General features: G+C 57.7%; 2 protein-coding genes across 2 annotated transcripts; both read right to left on the reverse strand.

Moving 5' to 3' along the window:
- Positions 1–1,288: 1,288 nt before the first annotated feature.
- Positions 1,289–6,427, reverse strand: LOC104032608 (1-acyl-sn-glycerol-3-phosphate acyltransferase alpha). The gene is made up of 6 exons (XM_075722931.1): positions 6,243–6,427; positions 2,735–2,868; positions 2,260–2,435; positions 2,024–2,119; positions 1,709–1,781; positions 1,289–1,530 (listed from the first exon to the last, which is right to left on the reverse strand). The coding sequence occupies exons 1-6, from the start codon at positions 6,425–6,427 to the stop codon at positions 1,289–1,291; spliced, it is 906 nt and encodes a 301-aa protein (XP_075579046.1).
- Positions 6,428–9,920: 3,493 nt separating this feature from the next.
- PRR29 (proline rich 29) lies at positions 9,921–14,050 on the reverse strand. Its single transcript, XM_009482714.2, has 6 exons — positions 13,973–14,050; positions 13,396–13,519; positions 11,434–11,567; positions 10,339–10,514; positions 10,119–10,189; positions 9,921–9,952 (listed from the first exon to the last, which is right to left on the reverse strand). The coding sequence occupies exons 1-6, from the start codon at positions 14,048–14,050 to the stop codon at positions 9,921–9,923; spliced, it is 615 nt and encodes a 204-aa protein (XP_009480989.2).
- Positions 14,051–17,999: the final 3,949 nt, after the last annotated feature.

Raw genomic sequence — 17,999 nt, forward strand, 5'->3', positions numbered from 1 at the left:
CGGTTTTGCACAATTTCTTCCATAATGAGCCAGATGCTCCCAAGAGTGGAACAATGCCAAACCAGAGCACTGCAACCTTGTTTGGCCATGGTTTGCACATCTTATTTGAAGATGGGAGGTGAAGCCTGCCCACCCTGCTCCCAGCACTGGGGACAACCACGCACTCTGTTTCTCCCTTCCCTACTGTCCCCCAGGGTGGCTGGGACAGGAGCTGCTCAGCTGGGAAGGAGTCAGCAGATGCCCAAATCCCTGCCTGGCTGCAGGGAACAGGCCATGGGAGATGGTAGCTGGTGAGTGGGTCTTGTTGTGCCACGGTCCGGAGGCCACGGGGAGATCCCTCCTGCTCCAGGTGGGCATAATCCAGGCACCCCTGCCCTCTGAGGGTTTAGGGCTTTAATGGATGCTCTGACTGCGCACATACTTCTTGTCCCTAAGGCAGGGAGAGGTCCACTTTGGGGGCAGACCTTGCCCACCCCCAGTGTAACTCTCACCCTGCCACATGCTCCTCACACCGTCCAGCATCTCCCCATGGAGAAGCTGTGGCGTCCATTGGGATGCTCAGCATGCAGTGATGCAGGCACCCTGTGTGGCTGTAAGGAGATGGATCCCGCTCCCCACGCTGCCCTCAGCACCTGAGACACGGGCAGGACATCATGCACACACACCACCAGGTACAGACTGTTTAATCTTGCACCCTTGTCTCATAGTTCAGCATCAAGGATGCTCTTCCCACGTGGCAATATCCCCTAGACCTCCTGCTCCCCCCGCAAGCCACACGCTGCGCTCTGGACCCCTCCCCAGAGCTGGCTGCATGTCAACAGCATTGCCAGCTTGCAGGAACCTCTGGAAGAAGCAACCCAGCAAGCCCACAGGTGAACTCCACTGCGAGTCACATCGTCAGGGGTGGAAAATGGTGCAGGGAACCCCCAGCCCTGCCTGGCACATCTCTCCCCGCCACCCAGTGCGCAGGCAGGAGCCGCCCAGGCAGAGGGGGCTTGCTACCCAAGGCCAGACACAGCGCCAGGTCTGGGGGAGACAGGCAATGCCCTGGGGAGGGGATGCACAGTCATAGCAAGGGCTTCTGGGGGCACCTTGCACTGTTTTTGGGGTGCTGCCTGGTTCCCGTCCTGCACTGCTCTGCTTCCCCTTGCACCAGGGCACTGCCCTGCTCTCACAGGCTGCCGGGGCAGTGGCAGGTCTGGTGGACACATCTGCAAGGGACAAGGGGAAGCATGGCCCAGCCTCTGGCTGTGCCACCTCCCTTACATCCACGAGGGACTCGGTGCCCCTAATTGCTGGTCCTGGTTGTGTCCTCCTCACACTGCGGGCTGCCCACCCCCTTGCGAGCACCGGCCCCAGCGCAGTGCAGGAGCAGAGGCTGCTCAGCACGCTCTTCCCCACAGTGATTTGCAGACATCTCGGCAAAGACATCAGCCATAGCCTGGCGGACAGTCTCTGTCAGTTCGGGGACATCCTTCGGGCTCAGGCCCTGGGTGTCTACCTTGGGGAGGATTCGGATGGTGCACGTCCCTGGAGAGAGAAGGGAAAGGCTGGGGATGCTGTTAGACAAACCCACCAAGAACCAGGTCTTCCCACCAGCATCCTCCACCCCCAGCTGCCTCCCCACACCGCAACATCCCACAAAGACACCTCCAAGCCCCATGTGCCCCATCCCCACTGCCAGCCCTGCTTCTTGTCCATCATTTACCAGAGGTGAATTTCTTATCCTTGGAGCTGAAGAAGTCCCAGTACGGGGAGATCACAATGGGGAAAATGGGAACCTGTAGGAGATGGAGGGTCAGGGGTGTCCTCCATACAGACCCCCTCCCCAGGTGGGACTCCAGCTCCTGCTGTGCCCCAGGCTTCAGCAGGTCCCTGTCCGCTCCCTGGGTCCTGCATAGCAGGGTGCCTGTCCCTGGGGACTGCAGACCCCAAAAGACCCTCATGTCCCCCACCCCGCTGCCTCAGGGTGCACGCCCACCCCACTCCATCAAGGGCAAGTGGAGGGGGAGGATTGCCTTACCTGAGCCTGCACGGCCAAGTGGAAAGCCCCGCGCTTGAAGGGCAGCATGGATTTTCCCTGGTTCCTGGTGCCTTCAGGAAAAATCAACACTCGGAGCTGCACAGGACAGGGAGAGATGGGAGCACGGACCCTGACCAGAGCACCCTGGGACCTGCTACGTCAGTCCTCCCCGCGCCCCCCCTTGCCCCATTGGTGTTTGCTCCCCGACTCCCCGCTGCTGCCAGCCCCCCCCTCACATTTTCACGCCGTATGGTCCTGGCCGTCTGGGAGATGACATCGATTGCTGCTTCTCTTTTGTGGCGGTCGATGAAGATGATGCCACTGAGCCAGCAGGCCCACCCCACGGTGCCCATGTACATGAGCTCCTTCTTGGCGATGGGCACACAGCGGTCAGGAATGACCTCCACCATGCCTAGAGGATGGATGGGAGAGAAAAGGATCCATCCCTGCCCAATGGCACCCAGAACCAACCAGCCCTGTGGCTGCAGTGGCCTGCTATCATCTCCCATTGTCCCAACCCTCTCTCTGCAGCACGCCCATAGCTCTGAGCTCCTGTCCCACCAGCTCTTCTGGCCTATGCCTACCACACTGCCCTGTAGAAATCCTGGTGCTGGCCTCGCTGGGACCCCCCCAGGGTGAGCCTGCTCCACCCCTGCAGCACCCCAAAGTCTGCCCTTGCAGTGATGAGCCCCCCCTCCCCCTTGCACATACCCATGAGGTCAAGGGAAGCTTGGTGGTTGCAAACTATCACATAGGGCTCCTTGATGTTCAGATGCTCAGAGCCCCACACCTGCATCTTGATGCCATAGAGGTGTTTGAGGGGCAGGATTGCAGCACGCAGGAGCCTAGGGCAGAGGAACACACGTGGGGAGCAGATCGACACAGAGCAGGGCTGCTTGATTTTTTCCAGCCCTTCACAATCGCTCAGGGAGCAAGGTGCAAGATGGGCCAGGCTAGATCTGGCCTACATGAGCAAATAGTGTGTCCCAAGGCGGATCTGTGTTCAGTCTCAGTGATGCCTTGCTTTTCTAAGCACATTTGTAGCCTGCACAGCTCAGAGCTAACCTTGTAACCATCCCCAAGGTGAGACCAGCTGCTGTCTCAGTAGTAGAAAGCCTGCATTGGAGCTGCTGATGAAGAAGAGCAGCCAGCACAAACTGGTGGGAGGGGAAAAAAAAAAAAAAAGAAAAAACAGGCTTTTTGATCTCCAGGGATGATGGGAAAGTAAGAAGAGAAGGGATGGGATGTCTGCCTGCAGCCAAAGTGCAAATCATCACATCCCAGTGAGGGCAACTGCCTCTGGCCAGGTGAGCCTCACCCTGAGGCTCCCCCATGTGCACAGCTGGATCTGTGTGTGCAGGTTGGAAACCCAGACACCAGGCTCACAGCCTGCGCTGCAGATACATAAAGCCAGAGGAGCTGGATTGCAGCTGAGATGTGCTGAGCTGTAGATGGATAAGATCAGATGCAGAGGAACAGACATGAGAAAGACGGGTTGACAGAGATGCAGATGTCTCCAGGGACTGTCCCTGCAGAGCAGCCAAAGGGCAGTGCTGCAGGCACCAAGATTTGTGCTGCAGGTGGAGGAGGAAGAGAGCAGGGAAGGGAAAACCAACTTGGCTTCATTCATTAGAGGAAAGCACAAAGAATAGCTTCACGGGACCTGCAGTGTCGGGAAGAGATGGAGGTTTCATCTGTGCAGATCAAAGGGGGAACAAGGAAGAGTAGTGTCACCATCCAGGGAGGGTTGGACAGAAAGGGTAACATTAGGATGGCACTGCTCATGACGGGTGACGCTCAGTATGAGAATAACAAGAGGAATGGAGGGAGGATGGAGCAATGGGGATTGCAGCACCCACAGTGGAGATAAAAAGCTGGTACGCTTTCAGTATTGAAATGGGGCACTTTCCAACCCACGGCATGAGAAGCACCTGTGCCAGGGTCCATGCATCTGGCAGTGACTGGTCCCAGGGAGACTGCAGGGGACAGAGCAGGCGACAGGGTAGGGGACAGGGCTGACACCAAGAGCTCAGCACCAGGTAGGGATGAGAAGAAGTTTGGGAGGAGAGTAGAGGCAGGCACAGAGGGGGAAGGAGACATGATGCTTAGAGGGTCTGTTGTATCAGAAGACCACCCATCCTTTGGGAGACGCAGGCTCAGAGATCCCTGTGTCTGCAGAGAAGCAAAACAATTGTGGCAATGCCCCAAAGCCAGGACTAATGACAGGAACATATTCCAAGCTGGAGGCTTTGAGTTTTGGAGGCTGAGGAAGGGACGGAGCTGGGCGTGCTGCTCCGGTGGAGGATGTCTGCAAGATGTCAGTGGGACAAGATAAGGCAGCACGAGTCACTGTTGCATCACGCCGGTTATTTCCACTAAGCTGGAAGCGTTTGTGCGAGAGCTCGGAGCACCTCGGGACGTGTGTGTGTGCACAACGTTTCTGCACAGAAAGGACGAGGGAGAGAGGCCACACAACAGATTGATAACATCAAACCTCTGACCACACTCCTGCCGAGGGCCCAAAATCCATCAGCACAAATACATGATGGCTGGAGCTCAGCAAATACCACAAGCTCAGACATTTTTCACTCTGACATAATTATATCCCTTCTGGTATGCTATCATGCCCAGGAATCCAGTAATAAGATTGCAACACCCTCGAAAGCAACCGGACCTTCCTCTCTTGTTGCACAGCGATGTTATCTCGGCTGTCACCACCCTTGAGCACAGCTGACAGCACCAGTATGACTCGCCAGGACATGACTGTGTCAGGCCCAACAGCTGATGGCATTGAGACATCCGAAAATCCCTCTGCCAAAGCACAGTCCCTGGGGCTGCTGCTGAGCAAGCCCTGGCTGCACTGCCAGGGAGACAGTGACGGGTGTGTATTTGCACCCTGCTAATGATTGTTAAAGGGGGCTACAGGAAGGATGGGGACAATCTTTTTAGCAAGGCCTGTTGTGACAGGACAAGGAGTAATGGATTTAAACTAAAGAAGAATAGACTTAGGCTGGATATAAGGAAGAAATTTTTTACAATGAGGGTGGTGAAGCACTGGCACAGGTTGCCCAGAGAGGCGGTGGAGGCCCCATCCCTGGGAACATCCCAGGCCAGGTTGGACGGGGCTGTGAGCACCCTGGGCTGGTTAAAGCTGTCCCTGGCACTGCAGGGGCTGGGCTGGGTGGGCTCTAAAGGTCCCTTCCAACCCAAAGCATTCCATGATTCCAGGAGCAGGGAGGTGATTGTCCCCCTGTACTCGGCACTGGTGAGGCCGCACCTGGAATACTGTGTCCAGTTTTGGGCCCCTCAATACAAGAAAGACATTGGGGTGCTGGAGCGTGTTCAGAGACGGGCAACAAGGCTGGTGAAGGGTCTGGAGAACAAGTCTTATGAGGAGCGGCTGAGGGAACTGGGGGTGTTCAGCCTGGAGAAGAGGAGGCTGAGGGGAGACCTGATCGCTCTCTACAACTACCTGAAAGGAGGTAGTAGTGAGGTGGGTGTTGGTCTCTTCTCCCAAGTAGCTAGCGATAGGACGAGAGGAAATGGGCTCAAGCTGCGCCAGGGGAGGTTTAAACTGGAAATTAGGAAAAATTTCTTTACGGAAAGGGTGGTCAAGCATTGGAACAGGCTGCCCAGAGAGGTGGTGGAGTCACCATCCCTGGAAGTGTTCAAAAAATGGGTAGATGTCGCACTTCGGGATATGGTTTAGTCTAGTCTACCCTTGATTGGTTTAGGTGGGCTTGGTAGTGTAGGTTAATGGTTGGACTGGATGATGTTAAAGGTTTTTTCCAACTTAGACGATTCTATGATTCTATGACTCTATGATTGTACCTCCAACCTTTGCCAAACCCCCCCATCACCCACCCAGCTGATAACCCCAATGTTGCGATGGCCAAGAATGTTCCCTTTTATGCTACTTCATCCTCCCAGGACCACTAGTCCTGACCCAGCTGGCCACCTCCATCGTGGCATTACCTTCCCTGGGCATGGCCAGCACCTCTTCACCACACCGCAAGATGCAGATGCACCCTTCATTGCCACACGGACATGACCACAGCCCTTGCTTTGGCCTCAGGGCTCAACCACCGGCCGTAACACAGCCGTGGGTATGCCCAGAGCAGGAGAGAGCGCGTGTGTCCACAAGACCACATGAGCTCCTCCACTGCAGCCAAGCCCCAGCCATCTCCCCATCAGAAGCACAACCCCAGGTGGTACTCACTTCATGTTCTCCACGGAGCGTCCCCGAAAAGCTGCAAAGGGGGACAGGAGGGTGGCCATGGCCACAATCCAGCAGTTGAAGAAGGCCACCTTGCAGAAGTAGTGGAAGGTGGCATTGTACCGGTAAAGCAGCAGGGCTGCCACGGGGAAGAGGAGCAGCAGCCCGTGGAGCAGGACCACCTCCATCGTGCCGCCCCGGCAGAAGGATGCTGAGGAGTTCAGCCCACGTCCCTGAGAGCAGGGCGAGTGGAGCAGCGGATGCCGAGGAGCGTGGCAGGTGAATCAGGTGTATCAGCAGAGCAGTGCGTGGGTGTTTGGGGCTGGTCCAGGGGAAGGCGCTGTGTGTATCTCACGCTGTACAGAGGCTCGAGGATGGACCAGCTCAGACGGGAGGCAGCCTACCCCACCAAGGGTGGAGAGCGGTGGTGAGTCAGTGCCAGGGACCCTCGGTCACCCAAGGTGTCACTGCTGCTAAGTGCCCTCCTGGGCTGTTAAAAGCCATTGCAGTGCCTCCAACTTGATGCAATCAGATCTGTTGCCCACAAAAACGTCCATGCTCTGGGCACCTCTCCTGGCCACGGGGACCCCAACCCTGGGAAAGGGGGGTCTCAGCTGGTAGGGACAGCGGGAGCTGGTTCTGGTCCATGCCCATCACCCCCGCAAGGCTTGTCCCAGATCCCTGTTGGCATTGTGGCTAATCCCTAAACCTCACCCTGCAGAGTATCAGATTATTGGAAATTATCTCCCTGCTGCTCCCCGCCTGCGCCTGCAGCAGGCACGTGGTGCCAGTGCTCCCCAGTGCAGAGATATCTGCTCGCCCCCCAGTTTGGGCTGCAGGAGCCCCTCTGCTCTTCCTCTCCCAAGGCCCAGCATCTGTCACTGTCCTGGTTTTGGCTGGGATAGAGTTAATTGTCTTCCTAGTAGCTGGTGTAGTGCTGTGGTTTAGATTTAGTTTGAGAATAGTGCTGCTAACACACAGATGGTTTAGTTGTTGCTAAGCAGTGCTTACACTGGTCAAGGACTTTTCAGCTCCCCATGCTCTGCCGGGTGCACAAGAAGCTGGGAGGGGGCACAGCCAGGCCAGCTGACCCAGCCTGGCCAAAGGGCCATTCCATACCATACGGCGTCGTGGGCAGTATAGAAACTGGGGGGAGTTGGCTGGGGGCTCCTATCGCTGCTCGGGGACGGGCTGGGCACCAGTGAGTGAGTGGTGAGCAATTGCTTTATGCATCACTTTGTATATTATTATTTTCCCTTCCTTTCCTGTCCTATTAAACGGTCTTTATCTCAACCCACAAACTTTACTTTCCGCCACCCCCCACCCCAATTCTCTCCCCCACCCCACTGGGGACGGCCGTGTGGTGTTTAGCTGCCTGCCAGGTTAAACCACAGCAGTCACCAAGGTCCAAGCAATGCCACAGGGGTCTGAGCTCTGCCACCCCCCTCCCCTCTCCCACCCTCAGCAGAAGGAGATGACAGCCCTGGCCCCAGCTGGCAGCCAAGGGCTGCACTGAGTTAGATGTTTGCATAGGTGCAGTAACACGCACAGGGCTGTAATTAGCCTCTCCTCCGGCTCTGTTGCTTTCACAGTGGGCACGCAGGATCCAGGCCAACTCTGGATTGCCCTGCAGAAACTATGGTCTTGCTTTTAAAAAGCAAGCACTTGTCATTGCAGAGATAACTCTGGCCTGGTCTCAGCCACCAGCAGCATCCCCCAGCCCGGCTGTTCCATGTCCCAAGGCCTGCCAGGGACATCCGCATGCCCAGACCCATCAGTTCCCCTCTGACCCTTGGGGCAGGAGCCTGCCAGCAGCGAACTCCACTCACGCCTTCCCGTAACAACCCCACCGGGGCTCTGGGGCAAACAGTCCCGTTACACAGTGCTGGGGAGAGGCATCACATCACCTGGGTCAAACCCAGCAGCCCTGCCCTTCATCTGACACAGCCTGCCTTCGGCAAAACCACTCCACATCTCCCCTGCTCTGGTCCCCTCCGTGCCCATGGCTGCTCCTTCCTCCCACACCTTCTCCCTGTCCCTGCTGATGTGGGTGCAAGCAGGTGCCTTTGGGCTCCTGGCTGTGCGATGCTCTCCATGCTGCCAGCTGAAGGGTGCCCTGGTTCAACAAGTGTGACGCAGAGAGAACTCCAAAGGTTGCTTCCACCATGGGTGTTGCAATCCCCATTGCTTCATCCTCCCATTCCTCTCATTCTCATATTCAGGCTAAGATTGGGCCATATCTTGAGCCCACTCTTCCTGTCCACCCCATCCCCAGGCAACTCCTCTCCTCCTTCCCTTTCTGTCTATATGGTTATGGAAACCTTTGTGCACCAGCCTGGTTTCCCATCAAACTCAGCTCAGCTTTTAGACAATCTCCTTCACTTCTGCTCCTGCTGCTCTGCCCAGCCAGTCTCGCAGCCTCTCGGGGTGCTCCCAGCTGGAGATGTGCCTTCATGCCGCAACCCAGCGTGGCTCCTTTGCTCCACATCGAGGAGCTGCTTCTCCAGCTTCAGCAGGAGCCAGGCTGAGCTTTGCTGCAAGGGAAGATCTGCCTGTGCCAGAGCACAGCTCAGTCCTGGGCTCGGGGACGATGAGCCTTCCTTTCCATAGGGACCCCAGAAGAGAGATAGGGCGGTCCTTGTGCCCGATGGGAGCAGAAGAAGAGGATTTAAGGTGCAACTGCCTGGGCACCATCTTTCTGCATGCTGCAAGCTCCAGATGGCCACCAGCCCTGAAGTCTCCTGCTAGGAGCTCTGCTCTTAAGGCAAAGCCTCCTGGTAACTGGCCTGTAACCCCCCCGGAGTCAAAGCAGGGCTGGCACCCCCAGGTAGGGTAGGGGACAGCTTCCAGTACCCAAAATGCATCTGCCTCCTTTTTTCCTGGTGAGCAGAGGGGACACTGAGTCCTAGGGAACCCCATACTCACCCATGCTGCATCCCCTTTATCAGGCTGCTGCCTTGACCACATCCCCACCAGGAACAAGCTGCAGGCCAGATCCAGCTGTCCCCATGCCGTGCTCAGCCAGGAGCATCCCACTCTGCTTCCCAGCACCACCCATCAGCAACTCCCTATATTGCCCCAGCACCTGCATCAGGCACTGATGTACCACCCCCCCCCGGGTGCAAGATGCTCGTGCCCCCCCAGCTTGGGGGGAGCCCTGCACTCAGGCACAAAGCCAGCAGTCTGGATAATTACAGAAGCTTAATTAGTGACAGCAGGGTGCTTTCTTAACAAAGCAAATTAATTACAGGCAATGATGTGCTGCATTGAGATCTGAAGGGACTAATGAAGACCAGGGCCACCTGGGCTGGCATCACCCACCCACGGGGACACAGCGTAGCTCATGCTGCAGAGTCCTCATGGCTTGGCAGGGACACGTTGTGCAGCCGGGATTGGGATGTCACCACTAACCTGCTGGGGGGACAAGCCCTCTGCAGAGCATGGGGACAAAACCAGTCCCTGTTTGGGGTCACGTTGTCACCTAGGTTTGGTGACAGGCTTCATGACACCCCCTGCCTCGGGGTGGCCCACGGGGAGGAAGCCAGCGTGCCCAGCAAAATACAAAATACGGGACCACCCTGAAACTGTGGTATCATGGAGCATCTGTGCTCAGCACCTGCAGGATTTTCTGGGGTCGAGGGCTGGGATGTGCAGAAGAAACCATTCTGGGAAGCATGGAGCTCACAGCCTCTCCTCCATCACATCGTAGTACTCTGCGGAGAGAAAAGGGGACCTGGAGGACGTGCAAGGGCCACCTCCAGGACCCAATGGATGGAGGGAACAGAGAGGGCTCAGCCTTTGACTGGGGGCTGCCCGGTTGATGCACACACGAGGGCAAGATGTCCCTCACTGAGGGACATGGGGAGAACGTGTCCTTACCCGATGCTGGTGGGACGTTGGCTCCCACGGTCCCTGTGGCGCTGGGGGGTGGAGGGGGGGGCACTGCGTTGCTGGAGAGGAGCAAGGACAGGAGTGAGTGCTGGCCTAGTATTGCTCCTTGTGTCCCAGCTTGGGCTGGAAGTCCTGTTACACCAGGGGCTGCAGGGACACACATGCAGCCCTGTGCTGGGTGCCACAAAGCAGCACCCTCGTTACTCACACCTCCCCATCTTCAGCTGGTAAGTCTGTGCCCAGGTACCGCATGGCCGCCGGCCCCCAATCCCACACCGGGACCGGCCATGCCAGGATAGGAGCAGGACCAGGGTAGGGGATGTAGTGATGGTGGAAAACCACAGCCTCCTCTTCCTCTCCGGTCTGCAAAGGCACCACCGTCGCCTGTGGGGAGGAACAAAAGGCAGGGCTGTTCCAGGCCCCTTTTGGCAGCCATCTCCCCGGGGCACTACTCCCCAAAGGACCAGCGAGAGAGTTCCCATAGAGCCGTGCTTGGCTGAGATGCCGCCAGCATGGTGCGGCTCTCCCGTGGTCCAGCTGGGTGGGCTCAATCCCACACAAAGCCCCATGGTCAGCCAGCATGGGAACCCAGCTGCTGGGGACACAGGGAGGTGGCAGCCCCACAGATGGGACCTCAAAACGCTGCTGGGAAGAGCCCATTTGATCCAGCTGCTGAGATGTGACAGGCAGGGTCCGGTCTTGGCCAGCGTGGTGAGCTGGTGGGTGCTGGGTGTGCAGCACAGGAGGATGCACGCCTAGAGATGCCAGCTGGCAGCGAGCAAGGCAGCTGCCCTTGGCCCAGCTCTCACCCCTGCCGAGAAAGCAGCAGTTGTTCCCCCTGCCCACGGAGATGAAATGTTTAATATGATTTTTGTTCAAGATGGACTTTTAAATGAAAGCCCTTGCAGAGCCATCCTGCCTAATGAATAGTGCTCAGCCTCGCTACTCGGCCGCCACAGCCCAGCGCTGCACCCTGCCCGTGCCGCAGCACACAGGGAGGGTCCTGGCTCTTCCTGGCTCGGCTAAATCACCTCCAAGCAGGCTGGATGTGATCTGTGCTGGCAGAGCTCGGGGTCAAACAAGCACAAAGAGCCCCAAAACCCCAAGGGGCTGCAGAACCTGGGCTGAGATGGGCTGAGACCACCCAGCTTCTGCACCTGGAGGGGTCTCACGCTGTGCCAAAGCAGGACATGGGCACCCTGCTCTCCTGAGCAGCTCTGGAAAGGTCCCTGTGCCCATCTCTTTGGTCCTTTTGGTCCTTTGGTCCTTGATCCTTTGCCCATCAAGCATCCCTGACCCTTACCTGGGCAGCAGCTGGGGATGGTCCAAACCCGAAGGACGTCAGTGCCGACACAGCCAGGCTGTTCATCACCACCTGGTGCATTTGGGAATTTTGAATCATCATCAACTCGATTAAATCTGCCAGAGAGTAAGGGGCTCTGTGTCGGAGAGGGATCAGAGCAAGGGCACCAGAAACGTGGCCATGGGATGAGTGCCTGGGATGGGGCGGCACCAAGGCTTGTCCCTGTGCCCAAGCGGTGGGAGCTAAGCCAAACTCCCACCCACCCCAATTTGGAAGGCCCATGTGGCACTTAAAAATTGTTTTGCTTGGATAAAGCTTTAAAATAGCCATATTTCAGCCTTTTCTTATTTGCAAATGTGATTAAACATCTGGTCTGGCTTGCTGAAGGCTGCTCACAAAAGGTGATTAGTGGTGCTGGAGGCATCAGACTTTCCGCCCATTTGGAGGAGAATTGCTCTGGTCCTGGCAGCGCTCAGCGGCTTGGCAAGCCTCTGCCTTGGCACCAGGCAGCAGAGCCGGTGTCCGGGGGGTGGCACCACATGGGGAGCACGCCAGGGTCGGCTCTGCTTTGCACCACATCATGAACGGGGGAGCTCAGAAACCTCCGAAGGAGGCAGGAGCTGGAGCTGGACCGTGGGGGCCGATCACCTCTCCATTCCCAGGAGCAAGCACCTATGGAACTGGGTCCAGGAGAGGAGCAGGCTGGGGATGCTTGGTGTCTCCTCAGCCCCTGCCTGGCTCCGCACGAGCAGCTGGGACCCGGAGCAGCCGTGCACATACAGGTTAGCATCCCAGCCCCCTTGGCTGGATGCCCAAGCCACGTTGCGGCTGCTGAGGGCAATCCGGCTGCAGGGGAAGCACGGCATCTGGCTCTGCATTTCCATTAAAACATCCCCATTTACCACAGGCATGAAGTCCCCCTGCAAAATGCCTGTAAACCTGCTGGAGGGGCTGCCTCCAAGATCCCGCTGGCTTTGTGCATGAGACCCATGAGCCCCCATTAGCCAGAGCCATGGATAAAAAGAGGTTTGGGCTTCCACGTGTCCCACATGCCAGATCCCCAAATGCTTTCACAGCTGCAGGGACAGGCTCCCAAGGCACCCATGAGGCAGCCGACCCTCCGGCGAGGAGCATTACAGCACAACCCGGGAGGTGGCCGGAGCCAGAGCCACGAGGAGGGAGCAGGCCAGCAGCCAGGCATTGAACTGGGAGGAGAAAGCACACGAAGGGCTGGCGGCTCTTAATGGATCCCACCTGTCCCACTGGAAAGGCAGCCAGCCCCCACTGCAGGGCTGTGAGGGGCCGGGCCAGGGTCTCCATTTTCTTCCCACCCCAATTTTGAGTGTGCCCTTTCCTCCGAGTATTTTTAAAGACAGCTCAACCTTCTCCCCTCCCCGCAAGACTGTATGGCTTCTCCCACAGCATGTCCCGGGGACCACAACCCACCCCCCCCACCTCTGCTGTCTGCTCCCCCAGCCCAGATTGCTGGATCCTGGGTTGCGCAAGGTTGGGTGAAGCCCTTATGGACAGTTGGTCTTTGTTCCTGCCTGCTGCATCCCACAGGCTCTGGGGCTGGCACGTGTCTCCCTCCAGTCCCACCTAGCATGGCCAAGAAGCCCGTATCACTCCAGCTTTCCCTGGTGACGCTCCCTACTCCCACATGAAATGGGGCTTTGGAGAACAAAGAAATGTGGATTTCAAAAACGGCCCAAAACCATTCCCTGGGAGCATCCTGGTGCGGCCAAAGCCAGCCCAGACTCCAAGGTTGGTAAAACCACGAAAAATTGCATCTCATGGGGCAAAGCAGCCATCGAAGTATGGTGTGGCCGGCCCTGTGAGGCTGGGGGGGGGGGCATGCAGCCCCCCCGCCTGCCCCTCATACTGAGAAGGCTGGGAAAAAAAGAAGAGGATGAAGTTAAGCTGGTTTTAGCGCTGACCTCTACGACATCTACCGTCACGCACCTCCCCGGATTTGTGGGGGTCCGGCAGGGGGGACCAGGGCAGCTGCGGTCCTGGAAAGCTGCTGGAGGATCATCACTGGCTGCTGGGGCACCGACACGGCCCCACCAGATCTCCCAGGTCGGAGCTGAAAAGCAGGAGGGGAAGGAAAACCCCAGGGATCTCCCTGTTAGTGTGGCAGCCGGGGAGGAGAGGGGAGAGGAGCCGGTGGCAGGGAGGAGGGCAACACTGGCACCGGGGGGACCAGGGATGAGAGCCTCAGAGGAAGGGGTGGCTTGTGCTGACCCCCTCTTTCCAGGGGTGCAGCCCTGCAAGCCTGGATGAATTGCATGCCCGGCAAGTCCCAAGCCCTGGGGACACATCGCTTTGCAGAAGTGGCCTTTCCAGGGGTCCAGGGGTCTGCAGGGAGCAGGGAGACATTTTGCAAAGAGCAGCTTTCCTGCCCCAGACCCCAGTGCCCACCCAAAACCCTGACCCCATCCCCTGTCTCCTCCCACCCCATCCCATTTTCCCCACCCTACCCTCGCTCAGCCCTGATTATCCCATAAATCCAGAGACGAAGCTGCTCTCCAGGGCTTACCCTGTGTGGGATGACATATGTCCCTGCTGGGGTGTCCCCCCAGATCCCATGGGGGTCCCCCACTGCCCCCTCCTCCATGGCTTGGGCAGGCATGCAGGCGATGGGGCGAGCAGAGCTGCTGTAGGCAGCAGGGCTCGTTGCTATAGCTGCTGGGGCTAAACAAACCCTGCCCGGAGGTTTGGCCACTGGAGGAGCGTCCCTGGGCTGGTTTTCCCTGCAGTGCATCCCCAGGATAACCCCCACACACACTGCAAAAGGCTGTGGGGCAGGGATGGCTTGTGCCCCTCTGATCGCATTTCTGAGCCTGCAGGAAAACCTTCCCTACAGAGAAGTGAGCTGGGAGCAGGGGGCTGCAGGTTTTTCCAAGCCCTGCTACTGGTCCCACTGGCAGGGGAGAGCCGGTCCCAGTGCTGGGGCTGCTCAGCCCCACTGGCATCTCACAGCTTGTGGCTTTGGGAGCTTTCCTAAAATCCCAGGTCCCAGCACCCTGTGGTCTCCGCAGGTCCCATCCATCGCAGCCAGCGGGAGACGGGTCTGCTCCTGCCATGTGGCTTGTGCTCTCAGAGCCTCTGTTTCCCAGTCTTGGGGGCTGCATTTCTGAGCAGGGAGATATTGGGGGATACTGAGCCCAAACACAGCCACCCCGGACAGAGCAAACATCGCTCAGCCAGGGGTAAGAGGGAAAACCTGTGATGACAGCTCCCTGCTACCTCCTCCTGAGCTTTGGCAATCTGGGGCTCTGGGACATCCCAAGCCAGAGGTGATCCCACCTTTAACAGCCTTTTCTCTGTAGTTTAAGGGCTGTTGCCTCACCACTGCCAGGTCACCTCTCTGGGGCAGAAGGCAGAGAAATAAGAAAACAAGGATGGGGTGGGGGCTGGCGGGCTGTGCTTTCCCATCAGAGCGGCTCACTCCTCGCCATGCCGCCTCTTTGATTGGGACTTACTGAAAGGTCCTTTCAAGCACTGGCGGAAAGCACCTGGAGGGGCTGGGAGGCAGCTGCAGCGCGTCCCTGCGGGGCTGAGCTGCGTCACCTGCGCCTGGCGGGGCTCCAGGATGTCAGAGCAAACCTGGCGAGGTGCCTTTGCAGGGAATGTTGGGAGATGGGTCTGGGTGAGAGTCCGGGATAACTTTGGATGTCAGGCTGGGATCGGATCTCCGAGGCTCTGCGGTGCCTGCCATCAGATGGAGACACCTCTGCCTGTGCACCACAGGTTTGGGGTCTCCATTGGTGGAGGGAGAAGGTCCTTCCACCCCATGGGATGTCCCCTTGCAGGTCCTCAGAGACAACATACACACACACACACGAGGCACAGTGGCCGGGGGTGTCACTTGGCCCTGCCGGTGCCACCCGAGGTCTGGTCCCCAGGGTGCCCATGGCACAGTGCCAGGTCCCCTGGGTCTGGCTCCCAGCCTCCTGGATCACTTCCCCAGGGATGCAATGACCCTTGGAACGCCACCTCATCCCCCCCGCCGGAAACCCAGGCAAGGCTTCGCAGGACCACGAATCGATTGCACCAGAGCCTGGCTCCAGCCTGCTGCTCTTCCCTACCATGAGTCCCTCCCAGGATGCTCACAAGGGGATTTGTGTCCAGCAGACCAACACCAGCTCACGTTTTCCATTTATCTCCCCCTGGCCAGAGAGCTCTGCATGTCGAGCTCAGCCCAGGGAAACACTGCGGCTGGGAACAAAATATTTAAGCCCAGCATTGCAATGAAAAACCACTTTCTCCCCCAAAACAGCCCAACTTCCCCCTGACCTGAGGTACCTTTCCTCCACCTCCATCAGCTGCATTTCCCCACACTGCTCTTCTGGGTGATTATTCCCATCAATTACATCCAAAATCCACCGTCCACTGATAGCACAGATCTGGGAACTTTTCCTAGGAACCCAGCCTGCAGCCAGCCCTATTCACCAAGCAGGAACAGATCTCTCCAAAAACTCTTGTTCTGCCCCAAAATGGCACTGGAGACACCCCGGATGCCAGGGGAGGAGCGCTCCGAGGCCGGCTGTCTTAGCCCCCAGCCATTGGCTCCAGTCGGGCTATTTTCTGCTTGATTAGATTTTGCTCTGTGTTCCTAATTTCTCCAAGCCCCTCCAGATTATTTCTCTGCCTTTTGTTATAACTCCCAAATTCCCATTATTTGCACATTTAATTACTGTGCTGATTACCCCCTGCTTCTGGCAGAGCCTGGCTTGCTCTGAACAGAGCCTGGGTATCCATCTCGCTGGTGCTAATAATGTTCTCGTCTGTAAGAAGGATTCAAGCGCCAAGGCAGAGGGCTGAGCAGCGTAAGGAAACCTTCTGCCAACCATGGGACAACAAGGGGAGAGAGGGGACCTGCTCTGAACGTCCTCAGAGCCCCCCATGGCAGCCTGAGCCACTTCGGGGGTGTAACTAGCTGCCCTCCAGTGCAACCCACAGCCCCGATGCATCTCACGCAGCGTTGCAGGACAGGGCACAGGCTGGGGGCTCGGCTATGGGCAGGGCTGTGCTTGGCTGCAGCCTGCCACCGTGGAATGTCCCTTTTTAAGTGACCCAGCACATCTGTCATGCAGAGAGAAGGTTTGAGCGTCAGTGGGAGAGAGGGAGCAGGAGAGGCGGGCGCCATGCACCCACCTGTACACGTCCCCTTGGGCAGGAGCGCTCATGGCCGTGTGGGTGAGCGGGAGGATCGACTGCCGGGTGATGGGTGGATGCTGAGTGGCATCACAAGCGCTGGCCAGGAAAGCACGATCTGGGCACGAGGAAATGCAAGTGTCGAGACATGTGGGATGGGGACAGGGAAAGGCAGCCCTGACTGTGCTGTCCACAGGACACTGCCCAAAGACACCTTTTACAGATAGAAATGACCCTCCAGCTGGAGATACCACCTCTTCTCACCAAGGAGGTGGGGTGAGGACCCCCATCAGCCGACTCACCAACACGGGGGAGAGGTGACAGCCCAGGACCAGTTTATGCTCCCCGCCTTGGCGGGCTTGGTGACGGCACATAAGCCATCCACATGTGCAATATAGAAAACCAGTATTCAGGAGGGATCAGAGGATTATAAAGTTCTGGTGGGGACAGACCCCACTGTGCCCAGTAAGAGCCACCTTGCCAAACACAACCCCTAGACCGAGATGGGTGCCAAGAGAGACCCTGAGGGTGTTCAGCAGATAATTTTACTAGCAGCCCTCACTTTGGAAGTTCTTGAACCAGTCAGTCTCTTACTGTGAGTCTGGGATTTCTTGTTCTGGAAACCCTCACCTAAATCTTCACCCTAAATCAAACCCAAGGCCAGGAACTCAGGCCCATCCTCTGGTTAGGCAGAGGGTGGGCTCCACCAGCAGCTCTGCTTTGGGCCATGGTCGGGACCAAGGCAGTGGTCCTGAAACAGGGTCAATGCCCTGGGGACCAGGAGGGACAGGCGCCGTCTGCCACCACCTTGGACATGAACCCAACATCTGCACCATGTAGGTGCAAGCAGACCTCACAGCACGAGCTGGGAGCAGTGGGCGAGGCTGCACGAGGCATCTGGAGCAGAAACAACGTGATGCAGCCGCTCGGAGGCACGCGATGCTCTCTCTGCACGGGTCTCTGCTTGCAATGCAAGCAATGAAAGCTTAGCATCAACAAGCTTTGGCAAGTTAGCCGAGCAGCAGAACAGGGGCACCTGGGGCGTGATGGCTGGCCGTCAGACCGGGAGCACCGCGACGGTGATGCATCAAGCCCAGAGGAGCTGTGCTCTGATGCGGCCGGCAGCAATGACTCACTGAGCTGCCCTCCGATAACTGGGGGAGGGCAGTGAGGTGACGGCACATCCCTTGTGCCATCCCCCTTCCCCGGAGACAAACTGGAGCCGGAGAGATTCCTAAAATGAGGAAACACGGGCAGGAGGCAGCAACCTTGCCTAAGACTCGTGGCAGATGAAGTAAGCACAACTGAGGCAATACATCCCCCCATAATCACTGCTGGCTCCTAAGGGACATAAAAAACCAGTCCAAAAACCAGTTTGTCATTGCGCATGAGGACAAACCCCGGAT

This window comes from Pelecanus crispus, chromosome 18 (genome assembly GCF_030463565.1).
Source record: "Pelecanus crispus isolate bPelCri1 chromosome 18, bPelCri1.pri, whole genome shotgun sequence".
In the NCBI taxonomy this organism is placed as follows: Eukaryota; Metazoa; Chordata; class Aves; order Pelecaniformes; family Pelecanidae; genus Pelecanus; species Pelecanus crispus.